This window comes from Centruroides sculpturatus, unplaced genomic scaffold (assembly GCF_000671375.1).
Source record: "Centruroides sculpturatus isolate CEXI.00-Female unplaced genomic scaffold, Cexi_2.0 scaffold785, whole genome shotgun sequence".
Taxonomy (NCBI): Eukaryota; Metazoa; Arthropoda; class Arachnida; order Scorpiones; family Buthidae; genus Centruroides; species Centruroides sculpturatus.
Window position 1 is genome coordinate 41992 of NW_019385677.1, and position 27347 is coordinate 69338.

Below are 27347 nucleotides of genomic sequence, written 5' to 3' on the forward strand. Positions count from 1 at the left end.
GACGGTATCCGTACAAACCTGGTAAAAAAAACTCCTATAATTCAGTAAAACGTCATCGGGCAGCCAAACTACTTTCCGCTGTCCAGCACCATGCTACGAAGAGTTTAGGCAGGTAAATTGAGTTACTATCGTCTGTACAGTATTATATATAAATTAGGTACTGTACATATAATTATATATTAATTATATATAAATTAGGTACTGTATATATAATTATATATTAACTTAATTTATTGTAACTTTATTATAATTATATATATACTTTCTGCCATCCAGCGCCATGCTATGGAGAGTTTAGGCGAGTAAGTTGTTTACTATCATCTGTACAGTATGTAAATTAGGTATTGTAAGTCTAATACAGTACTGTAATTTTATACATTTCTTGTGAAAGAAACATTTCTTATTCAACGGCCATAAAAATTACTTATATTAATGATGTCTCCAAAGGTCAACGAATTTTTTGCAGAAAAATAACTTATCAGAAATCGCGGCCGCCGTTTGGTGCGCTGCTCCGCGACTAAAACAAGCTTAAGCAATGGCGACGTCAAACGGTGCACACTCGTAAGTAATCCTACAATTTTTTGTTTATAGCATAGTTTATATGGATTATTCCCAAAAAATTATACATGTTTTGGAAATGTTGAGTCAAATTAATCTAGAATTGATTAATTTTATGGAAGAAAATCTTTCAAACAGCCGTAGTCCATAAAGTGCATACGTGCCAGGCTGTGATTGGCAAGGACTCGTACAAAATGGATTCATAAAAACCGGAACGTATCTACCGTGTTATAGAGGGGTCAACTGTACTAAAGTATTTTGGCATTCTATCCTACCGATCTTCTTTCAAATACTAACGTTAGGTAGTTGAATACCAACACATTTGTGAGATCCAAATTTAAATCAAATTTCACTACTACATGAACTGTAACAAACTAAACTTTATTACATGTGAGCAGAGCAACTGTATTCATACCCCTCAGCAACAGATGGACAAGGCAACGAACTTTTGCACACTTTTTACGAGTGTTGCCAGCCAATGCCAGTTAGGAATAATGTTGCCAGATAGTCTTCTGAATCTCTGGCAGCAATGGCCACAGCATCAATTTCCAGAAACAAAATTTTCTCAAAAGCTTTGAAAAGTCTCTTGCTTTATCTTTTAAAATTAGTTACTCTTCTAATAAATACATTCATTCCATTCTAAGGAAGGATATTAAACTGTTGCAAACAGGTTCCTTACTTTTTATAACAAATTTCAGAATTTTATTGTAACTTATTCTGTTTTTTCACATTACTTTATGCTAAAAATGTTTGAATATTATGATCATATTGCAGATTCAAAGAGAGAAAAATATTCACAACACTGGTAATTTGCATTTACTGATTTTGCTAAAAATGGGCTTGACAGTTTTTATTAATGTTTTTGACTCTCATCATTGATATTAATTTATATTTATACAGTGGGTGATCGGTTAACGAACATAATCCGTTCCAAGACTTTGTTCGCTATCCGAATTGTTCGTTAACCGATTATCGATTTACTATAGGTTTGTATGGGAATTTAATTAATTTGTTCTGGAAATCTCAAAAATAAAAAAAATATATACTTTCTTACTATGTTTATTTATATGTAATAATAAAAATACATACATGCACAGTCTTGCGTTTTTATTAGTCATGTTTTTCCATTTGAAAGGGTTAAAGAATCTGTCTAATGTCGATTGCTTTTCTCTCTTCTTCAGAATTTTTTGTAAATAATTAAATGCATTGCAATTATAGAAATCCCCAAGCCTCAACTTGGTTTGGATTCCATTCTAAGACTGTTGTTCTGACTTCCCACTTCTTCAAAAGATCTTTAATAACAAATATCGGCATTAATCCTCTTTTTCAGAAGAAAACATATCTCGCCGAGTTTCTCAGTGTTCTTCATTCAAGAGTTCTTGGCGTTCTTCTGTTGTCAGATCCGTTTCAGGTTCCATTATGAACTCTTCGATGTTCTTTATTTCTCAGATGTGATTTTTGTTACTCCTNGAAGTTAAAACGAAAAATCAAATCTAAAAAACAGGCAAAATTTTGTTCCTGTCATGCAGTGAAGCACCTGCATCAATGATCTGTGCATGTCTGTTGTACCTGTTTGAATCAGAACATTTATGCAAGTGCTTCACTGCATGACAGCAACAAAATTTTGCTTGTTTTTTAGATTAGATTTTTTAATTTTATCTTTACATTTATATAACAAGCAAATGCAGATTCTTATTAAATTTAATCACATATTCTGAACCAATTACGGTGTGTAGATGATGAAAACAAACAAAAACGAAAACATTTATTTTTGTTTGTTTTTGTCCCTGGTGAGTGGTTGCTTACTAAATTTTTTATGGTTTTAAAGATATTTTTTGAATGACTGTGAAAATGCCCTTTGAGGTCAACTTTATGGTCTCTGTTGTATTTGCATGCATCACAACATACATTCTCATTGTTTATTCTGGTATACCATCGTTTGTAAAAACATTATGTAATATATATCTAGAGTTTTGGGACTCTTCTCATAATTGATACTCTGATTTAGAAAAGTACTCTAAAATGACTACTTTTTATATAAAGAACGGATCCACGAGTAAAGCAAAATCAAACCATAAAGAACAAACAAGCAAACCCGGTTAAAAATTTGTTACTAATTCATAAAATATTGATAAACTGTCACATTAATTAATTAATATTATTCTAGTACCTTATCTTATGTTATACTAAATATTGATACAGTGGTACTTCAGGATACAAACGCCCCAGCATACAAAATTTTCAGGACATGACATGAAATTCAAACATATTTTTGCTCCGTGATACGAACAAAAACTCGCCATACGACGTTACATTAGTTCGCAGCGCCATTTTTTATTCACTTTTATTCATTGGTCTCTGTCCGCGTGTTTGCTTCGTCATAAAAAATTAAATTTAATAAGAACATCATAAAAAGTAGTCATTTTAGACTACTTTTTATATAAAGTACTTTTACTCCATTACAAAATTATGTTCTTGTTGAAGATATTTATTAATAGCCTTCAGTGATAACATTATAACTAATGGCTTTTAATAAGAACATCATAAAATATGATAGTTTTTTTATAAAAGTATTTTTTATAGTATTACATTCTCTTTTTTACATAGTTACATTCATCATTATTTTAAATGTTGTTTGTTTATTATTTTTTATCTTTCATTAAAGCTTCTCTACGTCCTGATCTCTTTCTTTTCTTAGCTTAGGAATTGGATTCAAAGTTGGAAAATTTATTAAACTTCTGATCTAGAGAAAAGTGAGATCTGGAAGTGAAAGGATCTCTAATGGAAGATTGGAAATGAGAAACAGTCAATACGATAGATGACAATGCCTCTTTTATTTATTCATTACTTCTTGGATTGTATATTTTAAAGATTTTTAAGTTAATAATTTCAATAGGATACATTCAGAATTATTTTTATTGTATGCATTTATTCCTGTTTCAGTAATTCCTATTCTTGTATGTTTCCTATTATTCCTACTTGACATTTCATATCCTTATAATACTAATAAACTTCAATATATAAGTATACTGTTTCAGTACTATAATTAATTGTAACATAATTTGACTGATAAGAAATTGTGTCACATATAAACTGTTTTTTATTAAAATGCATTCGCATAAGTTCAAAAATTTGTGCTGCTTAACATACCTAAAAGCTGGATTATTTTGGGAAAGAATTAAACTAATTAATTAATTACAAAATTTGATGTAAAGATAGGCAATTAAGCTACCTTTTCTTCTATAATTTTCTAGATTATTTAGGATTTAAAATTAATTTATAATTCTTAATACAAGATGACATAACTTTAGATTAAATTTTGTAATTTAATTCATAATTTTTAATAGCTAAATTTATATAAATTTGGTTATTAAAACCTAAATTATGATTTAGTGCATGCATTTTCATATCTTTTATGAAGTTTCTAAATTAAGTACAATGTTTAAAATGAATGACTCTTGGCACCATTATGTAAAAATGCAAGCCGACTACCAATTAAGGCAACCGAACAGAAAAGTTTATTGAAAAAGAAGTATTTTTGGCTTATATTTAGCTTGATCTGGATAAAAACAATGTAATTTTTATAAAATCGTGTATCAAATATTGTATTAAAAAATATAATTGAAATGAATGGTACTAAATAAAGCAGTTATTTAAATTCGTGTTTCAGGAAATTAATGTTTTTAATTTAAAATGATTTGAAGTGATACCAAAGAATGAACTTTTTAAAATTATTTTACCTTAAGGTGAATTAAAATAACTGCTTTAATAATAGCATCAGTAGAAAAGATTCTGTAATTTTATCTATTTAAATAGTTTGTAAAATTATTGGGCTGCAATTTCAAAAAATTGTAGACCTATAAATTCCCACTGTTCATCTTTCCTTAATCTCAAGACAGGAGTTAGATGAATGACAAGACCAAATAAGGAAACCTTAGGAGCAGGAGGCCCCATTAACTATATATGAACTTCCAATGCAAACCAGAAGTCATGTTGTTTTAATTCAAAAATTTCCCCCCNTTTTGTGAAACTTATTTAAAGAATTTCTAGCTTTCTGTGCATGGAATAGTAATTAATGGTTAATTGTATTTCAAAAATAATCCTTGCAAATGCTTGCCCATGCTTTATATTTGCATAAATTCTATGAATACTTAGTTATCTTATAAAATATTACATAATTTTGTACCATTATCTCTTCAGCATGACTCATATTAAACAATAGTTTTATAAAATGAAAGTGAAAATGAAATTCTTAACTTGGTAATAAAAAAAAATATGTTCCACTTCTTCATTTAGTTGAAAATTTTGTCACTTGTTACTTTCCTCATTGATCAAAGCTTTTTCTTCTAGTTTATTGGAGACATCAACAGTCTTTTGTCAATGAAATCCATTATTGTAGAGAATCACATCTAAATGCAAACTTTCCAGCAAAGAAACGCTTAACTTCAAGTTAAGCATTTCTTTGCTGGAAAGTTTTGCATTTAGGTGTGATTCTACTCTACATTAGATTTGTTTATGGAAATATTTTATCTCATGATTTTATTAGTGATGTAGTTTTAATATAACTATATTATGTAAATGCTGTTTCAAATTAAAGTACTATATAATATTTCTAAATACAGATTTACTGTATAAAATCATTTAGAATATAATGTTTAATGATAAAAACCAGTTCTATGTATAGGAAACATATTAAACAAAATCTAATGTACTTGATATCTAAATGAATTGTCTGCATCACGATGCAATTGATAGCAGACCTTATCATCTGAAAAAAATTGGCAGGGAGCCATAACATTTAAAATTTACAGAGAAGAAGAAGAAAAAGTAGTTAGTCGTTGACACAAAAAAATGTCACTTTGGTTTTTCTAAATTGAACAATTTTTTTAACAGAAAATTTGATTATATTATTTGGTTTTAGTAATGTTCATTTAATTACTCATTATACTTGCTTGCTTTTTTTTTACTTGCAAATAAAATTATTTTTAAGATTAAAAATGGAATGTTATGATGGTAATTGTTCTTGATAATTAAGCTCGGAGTTGTCTGTCGTTTAAATGCCTTCGATTCGTATACTTTATACAGACTGGGGGTACTTTATACTTTATATCCAATTTTAATATTTAACTTTATTAGATTATAGATTATATTAATAATAATATAATTATTATTAATTTTGCAAAATACATTTTAGAAGTTCTGTAGAAATTAATTTTAATCCTAATTATTTTAATACTTTAGCTTCAAATACTTCACTGATATATTTATTCTATCAAAGAACAGCTTATTCCTTCCTTTGTAATGCTAATTGTAATCATAGCAGTAGTGGTGCTAAAACTACAGTTTTAGTTCATCATTTTTGGTTTATAATATTTCACAAAGCATACTTTATCTATCCATTAGTAAATAGCCTTCATTAACCTATTAATTTCCTTGACAAACATGCTAAACTCTAAGTTGTTTCTGTAAATATGACAAAACTAAAGATGACAGGACACAAAAATACTAAAACAGAAGTCATTTTGGCTAAATTAAAGCTAATTGACACCAAGTACCCCTTGGGCTTGCAGATGTCTTAGTCAATCGATATCTTAGACTAGAATTTAAAACATCTCTCTTATTTTAATAGAAATTTATTTAGAAAAATAAATTGCAAATGAAACTCTTAACTTTAATAGTATACCAAAGATATTTACAAAAAACTTCAGCATGTTTAATTCATTTTATTGATTGACGGTTCAGTTATTAAATTTTCAATTAATTTTACTCAGTAAAAAAAGCTTATGTATTTTAAAATGGATTTTGTGATTTCCTGCTAATACGAGTAGAGAATAGCAAGTTGATAAATTACAAACCTTGAAGTTAAATGAATAATCCAATAGTATTTAGTTTTTGAAATAATTATAGCATTAAAGTATAGGAAGTGTTGCTTAAATTGAATTTATTTCAGTTGTCTGAAATTTTTTTTTAAACTGCTTTAAAATAATTGCAGTATTTCAACTAATTTAATGTTTAAAAAAATTAGCTGGAGTCTTAATGAAAATTGCATGCAATTGGCAAAAATCATTTATAAAATCTGATTTTATAATTACAACAATGATTGAATATTTTTGCTTGCTTTGATTAGAAGATTCAAATAATGGAGTTCAATCTTGTTTGAGTGCTGGTAATAAGATAGCTGCATAGTGAACATTTGTTTAATTAATACCAAAACTATCTCACTACTTTATTACCTAAACAGACATTCAAAGGCATATTATTTTAGGTCAGAAAGCTAATTATTAATCAGTCAAATTATGGAATTTAGCCTGAAGATAAATGGCTAAGCATTCAATTCATCTTTTAAGAGTAATTTCAAATTTAATAATTAATTTATTTCTAAAATTTTGGAAGAAAGGTTTACCTGAAGTATAGGATTGATATAGTAGTGAGGTTGCAGGCAAAGTTTTCTTCTCTAAAACGTTGAACGTCAAGCACCGCATATAATTAATGGAAAGAGAAAAAGTTTGCGCTTTATACATTTTAAAGAAGAAATGGCTGCAAAAGCAAGTGAAATATGTTTCGCTTGCTTTTGCAGCCATTTCTTCTTTAAAATAAAAGATAAGCTGGAGGATAAATTGTTTATTTAAAATGTTTTACAGTATGTTACTTGCCTTTGTAGCCTTTTCTTCTTTAATTTAAATGTGTAAACTTTAACACTGAAAAAAAAGAGACTTAATCCTATAACTTCTGTTCACTGTGTAGTTGTGGATAAGCACCTTCATGGTAAGCAAATATGCAAGGTTGAGTAATCCTGTAAGTCAATGTTTTCTTCCAGAATTCTCTAAATTATGAACATATGTAGAAATTGGCACCATAATCTGAATTTGTGTGTGTTGAAGACTGCCTGAATCGAGGTTGAAAATATTTTGTAATAAATTTTTTGATAATTTCTTTTTAAAAAAATGGCAGACGAATTTACACATTAAAAAATTCTGTAGAAAAGACTAAAATGTTTTCATTTTTGTCATGTCAAATGACTGGAAATACAGAATTTTTAAATTGTAAATTTGTCAGCCATTTTTTTAAAAAGAAATTATAGTTTTTATAATTGTTGGCTATTCACATGTGAACTTTTTAGACTGTTTTGCATGTTTTTGCAGATGTGTAGGTCATCTAATAAAATAATAATAAAGTTGTCTTTAATAAAAGGCCATCTCTGTAATGGAGACTGTTGTTCCTGGTGATTTGAGATGATGAAAATGAAGACATTTTAGTCTTTTCTATGGAATTTTTTAAATTTTTGATAATTTAATCAAGCAGTTTTTGTTAATTTTCTAAATTAATTAACTAACTTCTAATTGTTTATCTGCAGCTTAATTGCCTTCCTTTTTTAGACCAAATTTTATTTATTAAGACAGTAATTAGTTTAAATAAGTTTCACAAAACCTTTTTATACATTTTCTAGCAGTTTTTTGAGAGAACAAACAAAGAAGTTTGTTCTCTAAAGAAAACTGCTAGAAAATGTGTAAAAAGGTTTTGTGAAACTTATTTAAAGAATTTCTAGCTTTCTGTGCATGGAATAGTAATTAATGGTTAATTGTATTTCAAAAATAATCCTTGCAAATGCTTGCCCGTGCTTTATATTTGCATAAATTCTATGAATACTTAGTTATCTTATAAAATATTACATAATTTTGTACCATTATCTCTTCAGCATGACTCATATTAAACAATAGTTAAGTTTTATAAAATGAAAGTGAAAATGAAATTCTTAACTTGGTAATAAATAAAAAAAATATGTTCCACTTCTTCATTTAGTTGAAAATTTTGTCACTTGTCACTTTCCTCATTGATCAAAGCTTTTTCTTCTAGTTTATTGAAGACATCAACAGTCTTTTGTCAATGAAATCCATTATTGTAGAGAATCACATCTAAATGCAAACTTTCCAGCAAAGAAACGCTTAACTTCAAGTTAAGCGTTTCTTTGCTGGAAAGTTTTGCATTTAGGTGTGATTCTACTCTACATGTACAGTTTCACTTTTCTGATAAAGTTGTTTAAAATCCATTATCAAAGCTTGTTATTATTTCTATTGAATTTTTTTATAAATTTTATGATATACAGCTAATTTTTATGCATGTGATGTGAAATTGTGACCAGTGATACACCCAGGGGCCAAGGGGCTATGGCATCCCCAAAGAAAAAGGAAAAAAACAAAACACTAGAAAATTTTCCAAAAGTCTTTTTCCTAATTAAAATATATTTTTTTATTTGTGTTGTGTCATTCATTTCTATACTACTAATGAATTAGCGGTCTCATAAAATGGTAATTTTATTGAATTTTCATTTAAAAATTTTTTATTTGTTTAACTTGGCTCTTCCCAAGACTAAATCCTGAATGCACCACTGGTTGTACATACTGTTTCCATGAATGTGTGAATTGCAATTATGTCACCAATACAGTAGACACTTGCTAATCTGGCCATTCCTTGCACAGAGGAATGTCGAATTAGTGTTAGATTACTGAGTGTATAGGACTAAAAGCAATGAATGACATGGCGTATTGTCCTTCCATGCCAATTATTTTTGGAGTTGTATTTTGTTATTTTGAAATTATGCACAGGGATATAGTAATTTAAAGTTTAGTTGATTATTAAAGTTAATGTTACAAGTTTATTATATGTATTTAAAAAATAATAAACTTAAATAAGAGAGAGACATTATAATGGGGTATGTCAGATAATTGAAAGGCCAGATTAGCAAGAATCTGCTGTATTTTCAACATTGTAGTAATTAGCAGACTTACTTAATTCATTTTAGTGAAAATTAATGAAAATACTTGATTTTAAAATATTCTTCAGTATTTAATTTTAAAGTATAAATTGTTACACTGAAATTCTGTTGTGTGAAACAATTTTTTTTTTTACCTGTTAAATGGTAATTATGAAATTTGAATATTGTATAAATCAAGGATTAGGTGTGTTCTCATATAATACATATATGTATTATATGAGAACACACCTAATAAACACATAAACAGTATGAGTATAATATATATATATGTGGTGATATTCGAAATATTTAACAAAGGGTTCGATAATAGAAAATTTTCCTTACCAATTTTTTTTTTTTTGCTTAAATGGTACATTAGTGCAAAAACTGACCTTAAAATACCCATATAAATAAAAAAGATGTGTTTGCAAAATTAAGTCAGTTAAAATTGTTTATGCCAGAACTATATTTTTTTATATAAATAATAAAAAAGATTGTTCAAAATGGTTTATTTTGTACATATTTTATTACGACACATGTTCCGCAGCCATCTTGTATTTTCTTGCGCGCATGGGATTGTGGGATCTCTCTTATGACTGGATCTAGTTTCAAGAACTCTCGTGTCGATCGCAATTGAACGTCGTTTCAGTCGAGATTGAAATGGTCGAGGGAGGTTGCACCAAGGCAAACGGAGTATAAGGCTCTAGTTTAGTAGTGTTACAGATTATAATACGTATATTTTAATATATTTTTTAAAAGAAGCAAAACCACTGAGAAATGTTGTGTGTGTTTAACAAGGTTCGGAAAACTTTGAAAATGTTAACAACGGGTTCGTCCGAACCTGTGTGAACCCGCTGAATATCATCACTGATTATACTGTTTTTGTGGCAATCTCGGAACAAGAGTAATCCAAGTCCAGTTTTGATATAATAGCCATAGCATGAGGAGTTTGCTTAAAAGCAACTGCTTTATCTAATACAATACAGATCCAAATTGTAATAACAAATTCTATTTGGATCTGTATTGCAGGCCCATAAAGAAAATATGGGAAATATTGTGTAAAAGGTTTTGTTAATTATCTCAAAATCAGAATTTACTGACTGATTATTCTAGCTCTGAGGTTGTAATTTATAGCGATCAGAAAATATCTGTAGTGGGTGATCGGTTAACGAACATAATCCGTTCCGAGACTTTGTTCGCTATCCAAATTGTTCGTTAACCGATTATCGATTTACTATAGGTTTGTATGGGAATTTAATTAATTTGTTCTGGAAATCTCAAAAATAAAAAAAATATATACTTTCTTACTATGTTTATTTATATGTAATAATAAAAATACATACATACACAGTCTTGCATTTTTATTAGTCATGTTTTTTCCGTTTGAAAGGGTTAAAGAATCTGTCTAATGTCGATTGCTTTTCTCTCTTCTTCAGGATTTTTCGTAAGTAATTAATAGCATTGCAATTGTAGAAATCCCCAAGCCTCAACCTGGTTTGGATGCCATTCTAAGACCGTTGTTCTGACATCCTCCCACTTCTTCAAAGGATCTTTAATAACAGATATCGGCATTAATCCTCTTTTTCAGAAGAAAACATATCTCGCCGAGTTTCTTGGTGTTCTTCATTCAAGAGTTCTTGGCATTCTTCTGTTGTCAGATCCGTTTCAGGTTCCATTATGAACTCTTCGATGTTCTTTATTTCTCAGATGTGATTTTTGTTACTCCTTTAGCCGCTTGAGTCTTCTCGATTATACAGTATTTTTCTTAAATATGATTGAACTGTGGCCTACTGTAGACCCGTTCACACCATACTGCCCAGCAACATTATGCATCTTCTGCCCACTCTCTACCTTTGCTATTATACTCTCATCTTTCGAAAAGAAAAACAGACGCAAAACTTAACGAGTGCCTACTTGACAGTTTCGCAAATACATAAAAGAATTGTTTTGTCAGAAAAATAAAAGGCTGGAATTACGAGGGAGAGTTTCAAAGTTCGGAGGAATACTATCTGATCGGTATATACCGGCTAGAGCGTCGATGTCGACGTCTCCCACACTCCGAAAAGTTTCGAATTGTTGTCCGAAGACAAGGGAAGACCAATTGGTATTCATTATTTTACGTCGCTGCTTCTTGTGTTTGTTCTGTGGGGTGTTCGTTATCCGATCATGCGTTCGTTGTCCGAACATAAAAATCTTTCGCGAAAGTGTTCGTTATCCGATCTGTTCGTTAACTGATCACTCATTGTATATGAATGAATACTTACTTTTGGAAGAATGTTCTTTAAGCCAACTGTTTTATTTAACTTAGTAGTTGAAATTGAGAGTTTGATTTTTATTATTTTAATAACTTATATGCAAATTAATTTTACAGGTTTCTTATTTGCTGTTGCTAATAAAGCTGGGCGAACAGTTTCGGAGACAGCTAAGCATTTAAAGCACACTGTCGAGGAAAATGTAAGAAAACGTTTTTTTCTGCCTCAATTCTTTAATTTTCTGTAATAACAAATATTTAATATAATTCAATTTACTGTTATTAATTTGATTCATTGCATATTTGTCAGGTGACAGTTTTGTGCAGTTTTTAAGAATAAAACTAAACATTTACACCAAAAGTAATACTATCAAATTCAGTACGATTTTCTCAATGAAATAAAAAGCTATAAAATACTGTTTCTACAAAATTATTATTATTTTTTTTATAGAAGACTAATAGTTTATTTTTGATATTTCTTGAATTTAAAATTTTCACACATGATTGTCTTAGAATATGTGATTGGAGATTCTTCACATTCTCCAAATATTACACTATCTGGAGAATGTGAAGAATGGGATAAAATTTTTCAATCAAGGTTTTAGTATTCTGTGTGAGCCTTTGCATTGTTTGAAGACAATATTTTTGCACTTAACACAGACAGGACCATGCCGATAGATTAAGCAGAGTGGCATTTGTCTCAGGTACCATACTAGAAGAAATACCAACAAACAATTATTTATTGTGACATTGTCATAATGCTGGGCTGCAATTTTTAATCATATTTTTAATTTATTTAATTTAAAATAAATGCTCTCCACTTCAAATTAGTACTGTAGTGTCTTGCCCTTGTACGTCATATTTTTCCGTAAGCAATGGAGTAGTGCCGGTCATCTATCTAATTTCATTCAGGGGAAAATATTTTAATTGAAATAACATGACTTCCAGTTTGCATTGGAAGTTCATATATAGTTAATTGGGGCCTCTTGCCCCTAAGTTTTCCATATCTGGTCTTGAATTTTATTTATCTAATACCATTTTCAAGATTAAGGAAAGACAGACAGACAGACAAACAACAGTGGGAATTTATAGGTCTAAAATTTTATAAATTGCAACCTAAAAAAGAATCATAATGTTTATAGAAATGTTGGCACTGTTCTTGAGCTTGTCTTATATGCCATAATTATTTGGAATGATTCTGAATAAGCACATTTTTAATGATATTAACTCACTACATTTGTGCTGAATAGACTTTTTTGTGTTATTTTCTAACAAGGGGACCTTACAGTCTCAGAAATTCAGTTAAGGGTGAGACTTTGCAGGTTAGTAGTATACCTCAAGGTTGTCCACCCAGAAGAATTGTAAAGCGCACTAGCCAGAAGATTCCGAGAAAAAAGACTCTAAAGTTTTAAGCGCAGCTCATATACTGATCAATTTTACACTGTGGCAGTACAGCAAAATGGCTGAGTCTGTAGCAAACTCGCTTGCCACTCGGGCGATCTAGGTTCGATCCAACCTTCGGAGAACTTGTTAGAATTTTTAAAACAAAAAATAAAAAAATTCTCCGAAGGTTGGATCAAACCTAGATCACCCAAGTGGCAAACAAGTTCGCTACAGACTCAGCCATTTTGCTGTACAGTGTAAAATTGATTAGTATATGAGCTGTGCTTAAAACTTTAGAGCCTTTTTTCTCGGAATCTTCTGGCTAGTGCGCTTTACAATTCTTCTGGGTGGACACCCTTGAGGTATACTACTAACCTGCAAAGTCTCACCCTTAACTGAATTTCCGAAACTGTAAGGTCCCCTTGTAAGTGATAGAAATTCAAAATGGATGATACTGATTGCATTCCATTAATAAAGTTCAAGTCTTAATTACACCTAGAGCAAATATATCCTAACAATAATTGACATCATTTGCAATAAATTATACATAATTTGTATCCAAATATAAAATACATTAAATTAGTCTTTGGTTACTTGATAATTTCAACCTAGTCAAACTAGGCTAATTCGGATTTGTTTAATTTGAATATTTTCCTTGGTCCTTTTCTGTATTAAAAACATGCGAAAAAACCGTAATTCAAACTTTTTTGATTAATTTGAATAAATCATTACAAACATGACAATTTCTGAATTACAGACTATTACTGAATTAAAGATATTTCTAAGTTTGGCATTGTCTTTCCACTTGTCATTGTGGCTGATCAGTCTAGCCTTGTATTCGTGGGAAGAAGTTAGTTCTTGCTGCAATCTTTTTTCTGTTTTTGTGATTTTGTATATAATGTTGATGAGTTATTTCATTGTGTATAACAGCAGTAAAGTGTATTGCTGTTATTGTAAGTGTACTATGCAATTTTATTGGATTCTGCATGTTTCAATATCATGTCTTTGTCAAACCAAAGTGTATGCAATACAAAACATTAACTTTTGCCAAAAAAATACCAGTTATACATAAAATGGAAAAGGGATAAAAAAAAGAAATCTGAGATTACAAAAGACTTGGAATTCTACCAAATACATAGATAGGTGGACAACCTATCTAAAAAAATAAGGATAAAATTTTGAATAGTGTGCAGAGTGGCAGATAGGAAGAGAGTAAGAGGACCAGAAAACATGGATGGTGTCAAGTGTATGTTAAAATGGTTTAAACAGGCAAGAAAGAAAAAAAAATTCAATAAGTGGACCTCTCCTTAGAGCTTAAGCTGAAGAATTCACTTATGACCTAGGAAAGAATGGTTTTAAAGTCAACACTGTGTAGTTATAGATTTAAGGAAAGAAGTTGCATTTCTTTCAAAATGGCTTGTGAGAAAAATAGAGCTGTTGATGTACAGATGGCTGATAGATGGAATAGTGATTTGTCAAAAAGGATTCAAGACAGACACACCAAATTTCATTTCATTTTTAATTTTAATGAAACTGGACTCTTTTATAAGTGCACCCAGACAAAACATTGGCTTTCAAACATGAGCATTGCAGTAGCAGTAAACAAGGAAAGGATAATGTTTTTAGTTGGAGCAAACATGGATGGGTATGAAAAATTACCTTTGTTGTTGATTGGGAAGTCAGCCAACCCATAATGCTCTAAAAATGTTAAAAATTAAATCAGTGGAATATCAAACACAAAAACATGGATGACAATTACAATTTTTGAAAGATGGCTTTTAAAAATTAATAAAAAATTTGGAAAACAAAACTATAAATCTTGTTGTTCATTGACAACTGCATAGCACACAACACCATTCCTCCAATGGAAAATGTAAACATTATTTCTTCTCCCAAATATGATGTCAATACTTTAACCAATGGATTAAGAAGTGATTAAAAATTTAAAACACCACTACCAATGTCTTGGGTCCAGGACATTCCATCAGGCACTTACATCAACAAAAACAATAAGGTTAGGATTAACCTGATACAGGCTGTGTGGATGTGTAACAATGTTTGGGATCAAGTGAAACCCATGACCATACTCAGTTTTGAAAAGCTGGCTTCTGTCATTTTGAATCTGAACATATAGATGTTGAGGAGATTGTGCCTGTTGAATAATTGAGATGATTTGGGACAAAGTATGGGAATTTCTTTAGACTTTAACATGGATGATAATGTAGCAGTTTGTGGAGAACTTATATAATTTTGACTGATGTGCTAAAAAAAAAAAAATGATAGTACATCTTCAGATGAAGAAGGGAAACAACTAGAACTTGAGAAACTAGTTCTATCTGCAATGCAGGCTACAGACCATATCCAGGAACTATGACATTTGTTGAACTGCAGAATATAAGCAATGTATGTAGCTGCTAATAAAACCAATTGAAAATTTTAAACTTTTACTTTCCTAACTTATTATATATATAATACAGGAAAGTATTGCAATATTGTCAAATTTCACACCTACCTGAGTTTTTTTCAAATCTCCACTTTTTGAGACTTTCTGAACCTAGAAAGTTGAAAAGAGAAAAAAATTCCATAGATGTGTTTGTGTGGGTTTATTTTATTTAATTTCTCAGGATGGGATAATGGTTAAGAATCAAAATTTGGCATGGTAACTTGTATATAAGAGGCATCGATGCTATTAAATTTTGGTGATTAAATGTCGGGGAGATAGAAGGGGTCACATGTCATATCAAGTAGTATCAAACTTAATGAAGATTTTACTTGTTGTTAGCATTTACAATTTTACAAATTAATAATATAAAACTTACTTTTTAACAAAATCTCGTAACAGATGACATCAGTTTTAATATTGTGCTAATGTGTGTGTGTGTGTTTTGCCAGGAGAGTTATTCAACTCTTTGCTGGATTTCTTTAAAAATTTGTAAATAGGCTACATTGTACATAACATAAGAAGTCTGAATAAGTTGTTTTTATTGATTATTTGTTCCAAAAATGATTTCTTCCCATATTAAGACTTATTTAACATACCAAAACTCTGGCAAATATCTGCTAGTTTGTATGGATAACAAATGTTTTCAGTGATCTAAGCCACCATTGTCAGGTTATGTTTGTTTTATGAACTACAAACAACTTTTTAGATTGAAACTTTTTTCTATCTTATTGTATACTTATCTAATTCAAATTTTATTAGTCTCTTTAGCTTCGAAGTAGCCCAGTTTGACTGTATTTAGTTAGAAAATGTTTAATTATTGAATATATTGTAATTAAATTTCTCAACTGACACCATTCTTGATGTAATTGAAGCAGTTTCACGGTGTTTCTCATTTAGTGCTGGTTGGATTGATAACACTAGTACCATAATTTGTAGCCTAGTAGGAGACTATTCAGCAAAGGTTTAACTTACCATGTTTATTATTAGGTGAATAACAGCTTTATGAATTTGCACCTGTTTGAATTGGGTGTTGAAAATCAAACATTTGGAGCAAAAATAACATTTAGCAGCTCATCTTGGGCAGAAAATTTTGTGAATTGATTAAAGAAAATAATTTTTTGACTTCTTTTATCACAAAGAATTTTCTATGATAAAAGAAACATTTTCCAAGATTGAAAAAAATCACCTGAAAGGAAGGTGTTTCGTAAAGAAAGTGAAACAAAATAAATTTTGAGTAATATCTCAGTTGATGACTTCAGCAGCTGAATCAATCAGTATTGAATTTACTGTATAAAATATAGTAAAACTTGTGAGAGGTAGAACTTCCTTAAGAGGGAAACCTGCAAAAACCAGAAAATTAAAGTTATTTCATCATTACCATCAAATTTTTCTAATAAACATTCAATCTAAGAAAGAGCCTGTGAGACGAATAGAAACTTCTGTTAAACCTCCATTATTACCTAATTTGTATCTGTTCAAAGGCAAAAAAACATTATAAATGAAAACAAATCAATTGATATTATTTTGCTTGTATAGTGATGGATTTTAGAAAATAGTGTAGTTAAATAATCGTAACAATTTACAAACTCAATGTTAATTACATTAAGTCATAAGAACAAAATACAAACATTTTTATTTTCTATTGTTCCATTTTGTTCTTATGGAATATTTTTAAATTGACAGAGCCACATAAGCAGTTTCTGCACATCATATTGTTATTTCTGTTCTATTTTTTTGTTCTTACTCCTGAAGATGATGATGTTTTTGTTTGGTCAAATATTTAAATTTATTAAATTTTAGTAAATCTGCTATATACAGTAAAACCTCAATTTAATGGACTTTGGATTTAAGAGCCACCGCAAACTACAGGAAGCAGGAGCTAGCATACACTCTGTTATGCTCCAAAGCCCCGCCTTTTTTCCTCTGAGGCTACGAGCCATTTTTCCTGCTTGCTGTTGCTAGCGTGCCTACTCTGGCTGTTGAAATTTGTCAGCGGCTCTAATTGACAATATTTCTGGTCCTTATATAATATTTGAAAATTAACACGCTGTTAATTTTAAAATGCGTTTTTATAGATAATTATAGTAACATGATATTTTTTTCAAATTGAAGACTATTTCCAAGAAATGTATGTATGTTCAATTTATATTGTATCCTCATTTATTAGTCTCATAACTACAATGAGTATAAAGTAATAATACATATAGGAAACTTTCTGTGAAATTAAACTTCTTGTACATATGTTACTGTGAATGATTGATATATGGCGAATGTCAGAATTCACACAGTCATTTCATGTGTGTATGAAATATTTGCTAAATATCATTATTTCTCACTTACACTGGTAAATGTCTACATTCAGCATGCACTGATGGTGAATGTTGAATAAAAATATTTTTATTACGTTAAGACAAAAATGCAACATTTTAATATGTGAAAATAGGAGAAAGCTTACTTAAGTAACAACACATGTAAAATAATGTTGAACCCAAAACTAACAGTACATTCTTAATCATTAAAGAAAATAATACAATAATAATAAACTTACACATAAATTATGTGATTAATGTTATACAACTTAAACTGTTATCGCACTTTGAATTGCACAAAAGTCCCTTGCTTTTACAACTGCATTTATTCATGGAACACTTCTTTTTGCAATGACAGCGTGTATAGCCTTGCCCTCCACTTTTCGAATTAGCTGCAGCTGCTTCTCTTGACGATATTTTTTGAGAAGAAATGTCATCTATGGAAAGTAACTTTTCTTTACAAATTACGAACTGATATGTTAATGGTGTCTTTTATTCAGATATTGCTGATGCCTTACCAATGACCCCTCTCGTCCTCCACCACTCGACCTGACAAACCGATCCCCACTTCACGGGATGAAAAGACCTTGTCCTACCTCCAACTACCCACAAAGGATTTGGTGACAGACTGTTGCCTCTCTGTCAACATCGGCTTCTCAGGTGTCGTTTCAACCTCCGCCGAAGCTTATCTGTGTTTGGCGATTGTTTGAATGTATAATAATATAACCAAATATTCAGACTTTCACCGACATATTTGGTATGTGTCGACATTCACCGGAGAATATCGACATTCTTTAATTTCAGTCTTTCACAGTAACACATACATATTTTTAATTACACAAATGTATCTATGTAAGTAAAAATGGATAAACTAAGTAATTTGTCAACGTTTTAACATGTGCATTCAGAAAACCTACTTTATGATGGACTTTCAGCTTTAAAAGACACCTCTTGCTCAAATCATTCCATTAAATTGAGGTTTTACTGCATTTTATTAACACCAATAGACTGCATATAATTTTTGCATATACAGGGTCTTTATAATCAAAGTTCCACTTTGAAATGGCCATAAAAGGAAAACTACTGGACAAAATGTTATCAAATTTGATAATAGTTTACAGGAAGTCATGGTATTTTATTCTCATGTCTTATTCTTCGTGTCTTATTTTGTTTAACAATATTGCATACAGCGCCATTTCCTACTGGAGGTGAGTTTTTGGACTTTTTTGGGGGGGAATAAAATCCCATGACGTTCTGTAAACTATTATCAAGTTTGATAACATTTTGTCCAGTAGTTTTTCTTTTATGGCCATTTCAAAGTGGAACCTTGATTATAAAGACTCTACTTTAACAGATTAAGAAATCTTACATATATATATTTGAATTAACATTTTCAAAATTAGGGCTACTTCATCTTTATATTAAAAGAATATGAAGATAAGCTTCTAAATATAAAGATGAAGGCAAATAATGTTTTAGAAGTCAAGATGTTTCAAAATCAATAATTCCTTACTTTACTTTTACTTCTTATTTATGTAATATGATGGAAGAGTTGGAAGGAAAAATATTATAAATAATCAATAACCTTAATTAAATATTGATTTTCTGACTAATTATCAGGCAAGTTTTGAAATTAGATTAAGGGGAAATTTTTTAGTAACTATACTTCATAATTATACGGTTTGGTCTGGAAAATTAAAAATATTGCCAACCATTTTGCCAGTTTAAAATTTTTTTTTTGTTACTTCAAATTATTTATCGCCACTAGTTTTACTTTCTAATTAATGCAGGTGCTGGTAGCCTTATCAGTTTGGTCTCTGGAAAGCTAAAGTAACACATTAAGCTGTCACTTACAAGGAGAGGGCCAGGCATTTGGGTGTTTAATTCAAATGAAATTTGATGAGCATGTAACTCTAAACATATACAGCTCTTGTCCAAATGATAGGATTCACTTTTCAAACATTTCCAAAAATGGCCTTTGAAAATTGAGTGTTTAGCTTGTAAGTCTTTGAAAGTTTCAAGTCTTTTTGCTGCAATAACAGTGGATAAGATGCTATATACTGATACTGGACAATGTAGGTTTGAACCTTTGGAATTTGTTTTTTTTTTTTGTGTGTATAACATTATTACAGTAGACCCCTATAACACGGATTCGTATATTGCGGCAAAAAAATTGCGACCATATTCATATAAAGACACTAAAAGAGACTTGTAAAATGCGGTAAAATGTCATCGCCTACTCGTGTCGCGACAGGATTGGTCAAATCTGGACCCAATAGTGGATGAGCAGCCGAACTACTTACACACTATGGAGAGTTTAGGCGGGTAAGTTGAGTTTACTATCGTGTGTACAGTATATAGGCCTAAATTAGGTACTGTAAGTCTAATACAGTACTGTAATTTTATACATTTTTTGTGAAAAAAACATTTCTTATTCAACGGTCATAAAAATTATTTCTATTAATGATGTCTCCAAAGTTCAACAAATTTTTCGCAGAAAAATAAGTTATCAGAAAATGCGCCCGCCATTTGGTGCGCTGCTCCGCGAGGAAAACAAGCTTAAGCAATGGCGTGGTCGAACGGTGCACACTCGGTAAGTAATCCTACAATTTTTTGTGTATAGCATAGTTTATACGAATTATTCCCAAAAAATTATACGTGTTTTGGAAATGTTGAGTGAAATTAGTCTAGAATTGATTAATTTTATGGAAGAAAACCTTTCAAACAGCCATAGTTCGTAAACTGCACACATGCTGGGCTGTGATTGGCTCATGTATTTGAGGATTCCTACAATGCAAAATTCTTATAAAGCGGAACATATCTACCGCATTATAGGGGGTTGACTGTATTCTGTTATTTTACCACATCATTATTTTGCATGTGTTGTATTTAAAGCTTATAAAACGAGATTAAAAATTACCCCAATCTATAAATGCTCACCAGCACTTCACAAAACTGCCTTCAATTCTCAACGTCACTTCCTACTTTTCTGCCTGAACTTGTGAGAGTCATGAAATCACTAGTTGTGTGTAGACAGGAACTAGACATTCTGCTGTTTTTCCTGAATTGTGCTTTGTGACTCAATTTCACGCTGAATGTTCAAATAAACAGACTAGGGTTTTATCACCACTTGCTATTGCCAGTATTCTATTTTTATTGCCACTTTAATAAAAACATCGCCAAGTGGCAATTTTGGCATTATGCAGTATGACCCCTGTAATTACTGTCATAGTATTGTACTGTACAATCTATTATAATTTGATCAGTTAATTGAAAAAGTACTCTCTTGCTAATTATGACTTTTGTAATTTGCTTTTAGTAACAGAATTACAAATGTACAGTGGTGCCTCGAATAACGGACACTGCGAACAATGGACTTTCCGTTCGGCAGTTACGTGAGGTGAACAACTGACTTTCTGTGAACAAGTGCGAATGGTGTTTCCACTCTTTTGCCATTGCCAATGACAATCTGCTATTTTTATAATATATTAGTATTATTAGAATATATTAGTATATCTGAAGTATAGAGCTCCCGTTGAGATTCAGCTTGCTCCCTTGTTTATTACGTGCATCACCTCAGTGTAGGGTATTTACATTTATTCAAGTGTTGTGCAAATCATGGCTTCTAAAAAAGCAGAAAGGTGATTTCAATTGAAACAAAGCAAGAAATCATCAGGAGTGAAAGTTGACAAAAACTTCCTTGCCAAATGGGGACAGGTTCAGGAGTTTACCAACACTTATTATTCAAACAGTGCTGAGGCCAATAGGATCTCTACAATGACACCCTTGCCCGTCACTTCCGACAGGTGTTGAAAAAGAGAGAGAAACAGACCACCCTGGACATGATTTTCAAGAAGCCAGCTGCGAAATAACAAAGGATGACCCTGCAAGCTCCGGTAGCCTCTCCTGAATCTGACTCCGATTAAAAAACAATAAAAAGAGACTTGCTGCAATGTGTAAAAAGTCTGTATCTGTATGAATGTATGAAGAAAGTGTTCCTCCACCTCCTCCTCACAACATCTGACTATCCAGCATAATCGGTGACTGTTCCATTTTCATTTTTTTATGGTACAGTATGGTTATTTTATGCTGCAGAACGAATTATATGTTTTAACATGTATTTCTATAGGAAAATGAGTTTCGTATAACGGACTTTTCACTTAACGGACGTGCATCTGGAACGGATTAAGTACGTTATACGAGGCACTACTGTATATTTAATATATTGTTAGTGAGCCTGAACTATTATAGATACAGTAAGTCTCTCTTAAAGTCATTTTGAGAGACTTTAAGAGTCTCTCAAAATAACATTGGTTTTGGTTTACATAGTTTAGCTTAACATCAGTTTTCAATAACCTAATGGAAACTGATTCAATTTCAGAATTAATTAATTTTTATTTTATTTTATCCAAACTGGAATTAATTCAACCATAGTGATAAATCCACCTTGCTTGCTTTTCCAGCTTACAGTTGTGTGTGTTACAAACATTTGGCTTTTTTGAGAAGCCTGCTTCAGGTTGTTCTCAACTTCATGGTTCGTTTAACCATGAAGTTGAGGATTGTGTGGTGACTCCCATATCCAAGTCATATGCAATCCAATCATTTATGATGGGTACCATGTAGACATCTGGAATTCTCAATAGGCCCACTGAACCTGTCATTCACATGAGTTTATAAACTGTAGGATTCCTCTTACAATATTCATCTGACTGCAGCTTTCTCAATTTCCTTAAAGACGTTACCAAGGAGCAATTATACTTGACCACTGTACAGTTCACTTCAGTAATGTCATGTCTGTCTGAAGATGGGGTGTTCCAGAAGTTGTCAACGAGTGTTTATATGATCCTGGGATCATAACCAAGTCACACCCTAAATGTTTTAATATAGTAGAGCTCTCCCTGTTTGTTGACACTGTCAAGGCAGTGGGTATGTGTCCTTCTAATCAAGGCTTTTAAAGTGGTTAGCTTGTAAAACAGTGGGTCATGTGAGATCCAAGGAATAGAGGATTGTATGAGGGTGTCCGAAAAACTTCACTCTTGATTCTACCATCCTTAAATGTGATAAGAATATCAAAACAGCAGGCCTTGCACTCACTCACCTGCTCCAGGTGCAGTTTTAGTCCATAAGGGTTGGTATTGATATCAACCAAGAATTCTTGCATGTCAGATTTTTTGATCCATACAATAAGCATATCTGTGTATCTGGCATAAATCCACATGCATGTGCTATATTTTGGCAGGATGGAGTTCTCCAAAGTTTTTTAAAACCATCTCACAAAGTGTCCTGAAGACAGACTGTCCAGGACATTCTTTTCTTGTAAGTACATGATTCCATCAAACTGGAAGAATGAAGAGTACGTTGCTAGTTTGCCATTCCAGAACCTGTCTGAGTGGTAGGAGGAGTCTAACATGCACAAACAGGAAGTCAATAAGACAGCAGAAACAGGGTTCCAGGCACATATATACAAAGCCTCAAAGTCAAAGATGGTAATATATACATCATCAAGTAGCACGAGGTTCTGTAATATCTCAGTAAGACCCAAAAGTTTTGTAATACTGTACTGATATCAGATATGTGGTGATAAATTAATTTATGTAGGATTCTTTCTATGTAGATGTTAGGGAACAGTATTTGTCAGCCACTATTCTAAATTTCATCCCAAGTTTAAATATTTAGCAAAAGCAAACATAAAAGGAGTAGATAGGGAGAGATTCACCACCTTATTCATGTGTAGTTTGTACTAAAATGATATTGGCAAATTTTTTTACTCTAAACAGTCCAAATAGTTGTGGGGGCTCTCGTGCACGAGCTAGCTGAGATGTGTTCCTTTATCACATCATTGTAAGAAGCCCTGAATAGCATGACCAAGTCTTTAGATTTATCCACCCTAATTAAGACTGTCATTATCTTGTAACCACTTCCTACTGACTGTACAGTGCCAAAAGAGAATGGGACGTCCTTAAACTATCCCAGATTTTGAAGGTGGTTTTCCATCTAAAATATTCTTCATTAACATCATCTAACCTTTCTACTGCATGTTCTACTCCTGGCATAAAGTTCTCAGACTTAATACCTTTCCCTTATGTGTGTATAGGATCATAACTGGTGGCTTCCAAGAAGAAATTCTTTTATTGGCTCTCTGATGTATGACTATCCAGTGGGGTTTCTGGAAGTATTTCCTTTTTATTCAAGACTACCTATCAGATTAAGACGATGACTTGTGCATTAACACTCTCCAAGTCTGGGCTTTTGTTGAATAAGCTGTCCTCCAAGATCAGTTGGCAGAGTAGGATGTATTTTTGTTGTTGTATAGTTCTGATAGACTTTCTTAAGCACAGAATCCTCAATCTATGGAAAAGCAATCCACAGCTTTTTAGTCCAAATTAACTCCAAATTTAGTTTAGCATTCAAGTAAAAAACCAAGTTTCATGATCATCTTGCAGATCTTTAAGACAATGTTATAATAAGATTTGATTGGCATAGCCATATCATAATTCATGAAGTAACTGCTACAGTATGTCACTGAATTACCTACACACAACCTTGTGCAGCAACTTGCATGCCACAGAAATTTTCATTTTTTTTTTTTTTTTTTCACAAGCATGTGTGCATAAAAAGCATGCAGGAAGTTATTCTGAAAAAATGCCTTCAGTGTCTCAAAACAACAAATAGGTTTTTGTTGTTGTTCTATAAAGAGCCACCTGACAAAGGCTTTGCCATATTTTTTTTTTTTGTCAAAATGAATTAATATAATAATCACATCAAATATTAACAATATTTATATAATAATCACATGTATAATTTAATTTACATCAAATAACATATATATTTAGCAAATTTAAGATAAATAACTAACTATTAAATTGCAGTGCAATGGCTAATTATAGATGTTAATTATGAAATATTACATACATTATTTTTTATATATCATTGTTTATAATATTGTTTATTTATATCATGTTGTTATTTATAACATTTTTTATATCAAGATATATAAATGTAGTTTGTTCATTATCAGCATTGACACCCAACACAAAAATGCTAATCTTTTCAAGAAGTCGGTCGTTTAAGTTCTAATGTGATAAAATGATTTTTTGAGATTTTTAACATCTCATCTTCTAATCCAACTTAACTATTTCAAAATTTAAACATGTTCTAGTCAGTGTTTCGCATAGCCATTTTCTTTTTGATTACCAGTTCAAAACATATATACTCCTTTAAAGATTAACATTTATATTAGGAGATGATGTTTATAAATTTTTATAGAAAGTTGGTTAGCTGATCTCAGATAAGTAAATCAATATTTTAAGTTAATAATGTTCCAAATTGATTTCATAGTTATGGTCATTTCAATCTGACTAACGGATTCATTGCTCCTACAGGGAGTGATGTCCTTAGCTGTGTGCGGAAAAAATTTTTTTTATATTTTGTTTAGTTATTTGCGTGTAAAAAAATGAAAGAAATTATGTAAAATGTAATATATTCTTAGAATGTATAATAAACAATAATTTTTTTTAATTAAACATTATTTTCTGAATGTGAGACACTGCAAATTGTTATGACACTCTTGATGGGGTCATCACATGAAATGTTGAGTGTAGTAAGCACCAGGCAGCAAATGTGTTAAGTTACATTGTAATAGTGTGGCTGCAAAAAGGTTAAATATGACAAAAATGATTCTTATATAAAAGACTTTTTTATTATAAACGAATTTTTAAATTTATAATAATCAGCTATATACAAAGTCTGATCAAAAAGTATATCACCTAAGGTCAGGAGAAAACACACACGTATCTATTTGGTTCAAACATTGGTATCTTTTAAAATGTCCTTTCCTAAGTTCACATATTTCTCCTGATGGAGGTACCAATAAATGACTTTTCAAAGTAATTTATTTGGATCTCCATCAAGCACTTAGTTGCATTAGTCTTGATTTCCTCTGTGTCCTGAAATCTCTTTCTTTGAATGGCATTTTGAGTTTGAGAAAGAGCCAAAAGTCTGCTGGAGCCATGTCTGCAGATTGAGGAGGCTGCTGAACCTGTGCATTACCATGTTTTGCAAGGAATGTCTGGATGAGATTTAATCTGTGGGTTAGAGCATTGTTATGATGAATGAAGAAATCACTAGAATGCCAGAGTTGTGATCTCTTACACCTGACAGCATCTCATAGGTGACATAAAACAGTCAGGTAGTACTCCTTTGTCACAGTTTGATACTATGCCCAGGTGATTGAAAAAATGGTTAACTTAATATTTTGTCAGCAAGTAATATCTCAAAACATTTAATTAATAATAAAAATAATTAAATGTTATAATTGCAAATTTCCACAACAACTTATCTCATTGAGAATTATTTATTAATTTTGACAAACATTTTTAATCTTCTACAGGCCATCTTCAGGTTTTTAAAAAAATTCATGAAACATTGATAACCGTTCCTTTTGAATATTACAGTTAAGAACATTTAAAATACAAAATTTGTTGGAATAATGAGCTATTTGAATCCAAAGAATAAATTACAGTAATATATATATATATATTCAAAGTATATATAAATGGTTTGCTGTATATTAGTTAATATGAGGATTTTTGTCTCTGTAATCCAAAATTATTCTTGGTAGACAAATCTCACAGCAATCTTATTGGCAAATTAAATTTATTTTGTAAAGACTACATCAAATGCATTTCGGGCTGGTCTAATATTTTCCAGTCCCTCTTCAGTGCTAAAATAATAACAAAGAACGTAAAATGTTTAACTAAAACACGACATAGATGTATATCTACACCAAAATTATAAATTTTGGAGAAAAACTTACAATAACCGCTGGTGGTAATTACAATGATATTTCCATGGGTAGGGGTGGTAAACTTTGTACACATTTGTAAGAATCCTAAAATTACAATTATCTTTTTTTGTATAAAACAATATAAGGCTAATACAAATAATATATTAAACAATACTTATACTTACAAGTTTAAAAAAATTTTTTCCACATACGTGTATAATAAACATACCAAAACCAACTAATTATTAAAAATTCATTGACAAACAATTGTAAAAATAATTCCAAAGCACTACAAATTTTTAACTTCATACCATCAACACTTTACAAAGTCACACAGTAGACCACCAACACTTTACAACGGTAATCAAGTGATGACGTCTTAATACATAACCATTTATTTTTTATTTTATTCTAGCGCCATCTATTAGATTGTACCAGCTATAATTTATTTCCATCCCTTTCGACTGATTTATTAAATTATTATTATTTTGTTTTCTAATTTCTATATGTTCTTTGAATTTTCTTTTATAAATATCTTTTTCAATATGTAAAATTTTTACATTGTTTCTATTAATATTACAATTATTACTATTGATGTGGTTAAACCACGGAGAATTATTATACTTAAGCCGAATGGCCGCTTCGTGTTCTTTAACTCTAGTTTCTAGTACACGCCCGGTTTCTCCTATATATACACACGGATTATGACAGTCACATTCAATTCTATAAACCACACCAGCTTTTTTTAAAGGGTCTAAATTATTTTTACTATTATTATTAATATGTTTACAAATGTTTTGTGAAATACTATTGGTCAAAGATGGGGCCAAACAAATATTATGATTCTTAATACTTTTCCTGCACTT

General features: G+C 30.8%; 1 protein-coding gene across 1 annotated transcript in view; it reads left to right on the plus strand.

Annotated features, from left to right (window-relative positions):
• The window catches only part of LOC111641121 (synapse-associated protein 1-like), a 132760-nt gene that overhangs the window by 17042 nt on the left and 88371 nt on the right, over positions 1-27347 (plus strand). Inside the window, exon 2 of the mRNA XM_023387241.1 lies at positions 11682-11764. Coding sequence (XP_023243009.1) covers positions 11682-11764 — 83 coding nt within the window. The remainder of the gene's footprint in view (positions 1-11681; positions 11765-27347) is intronic.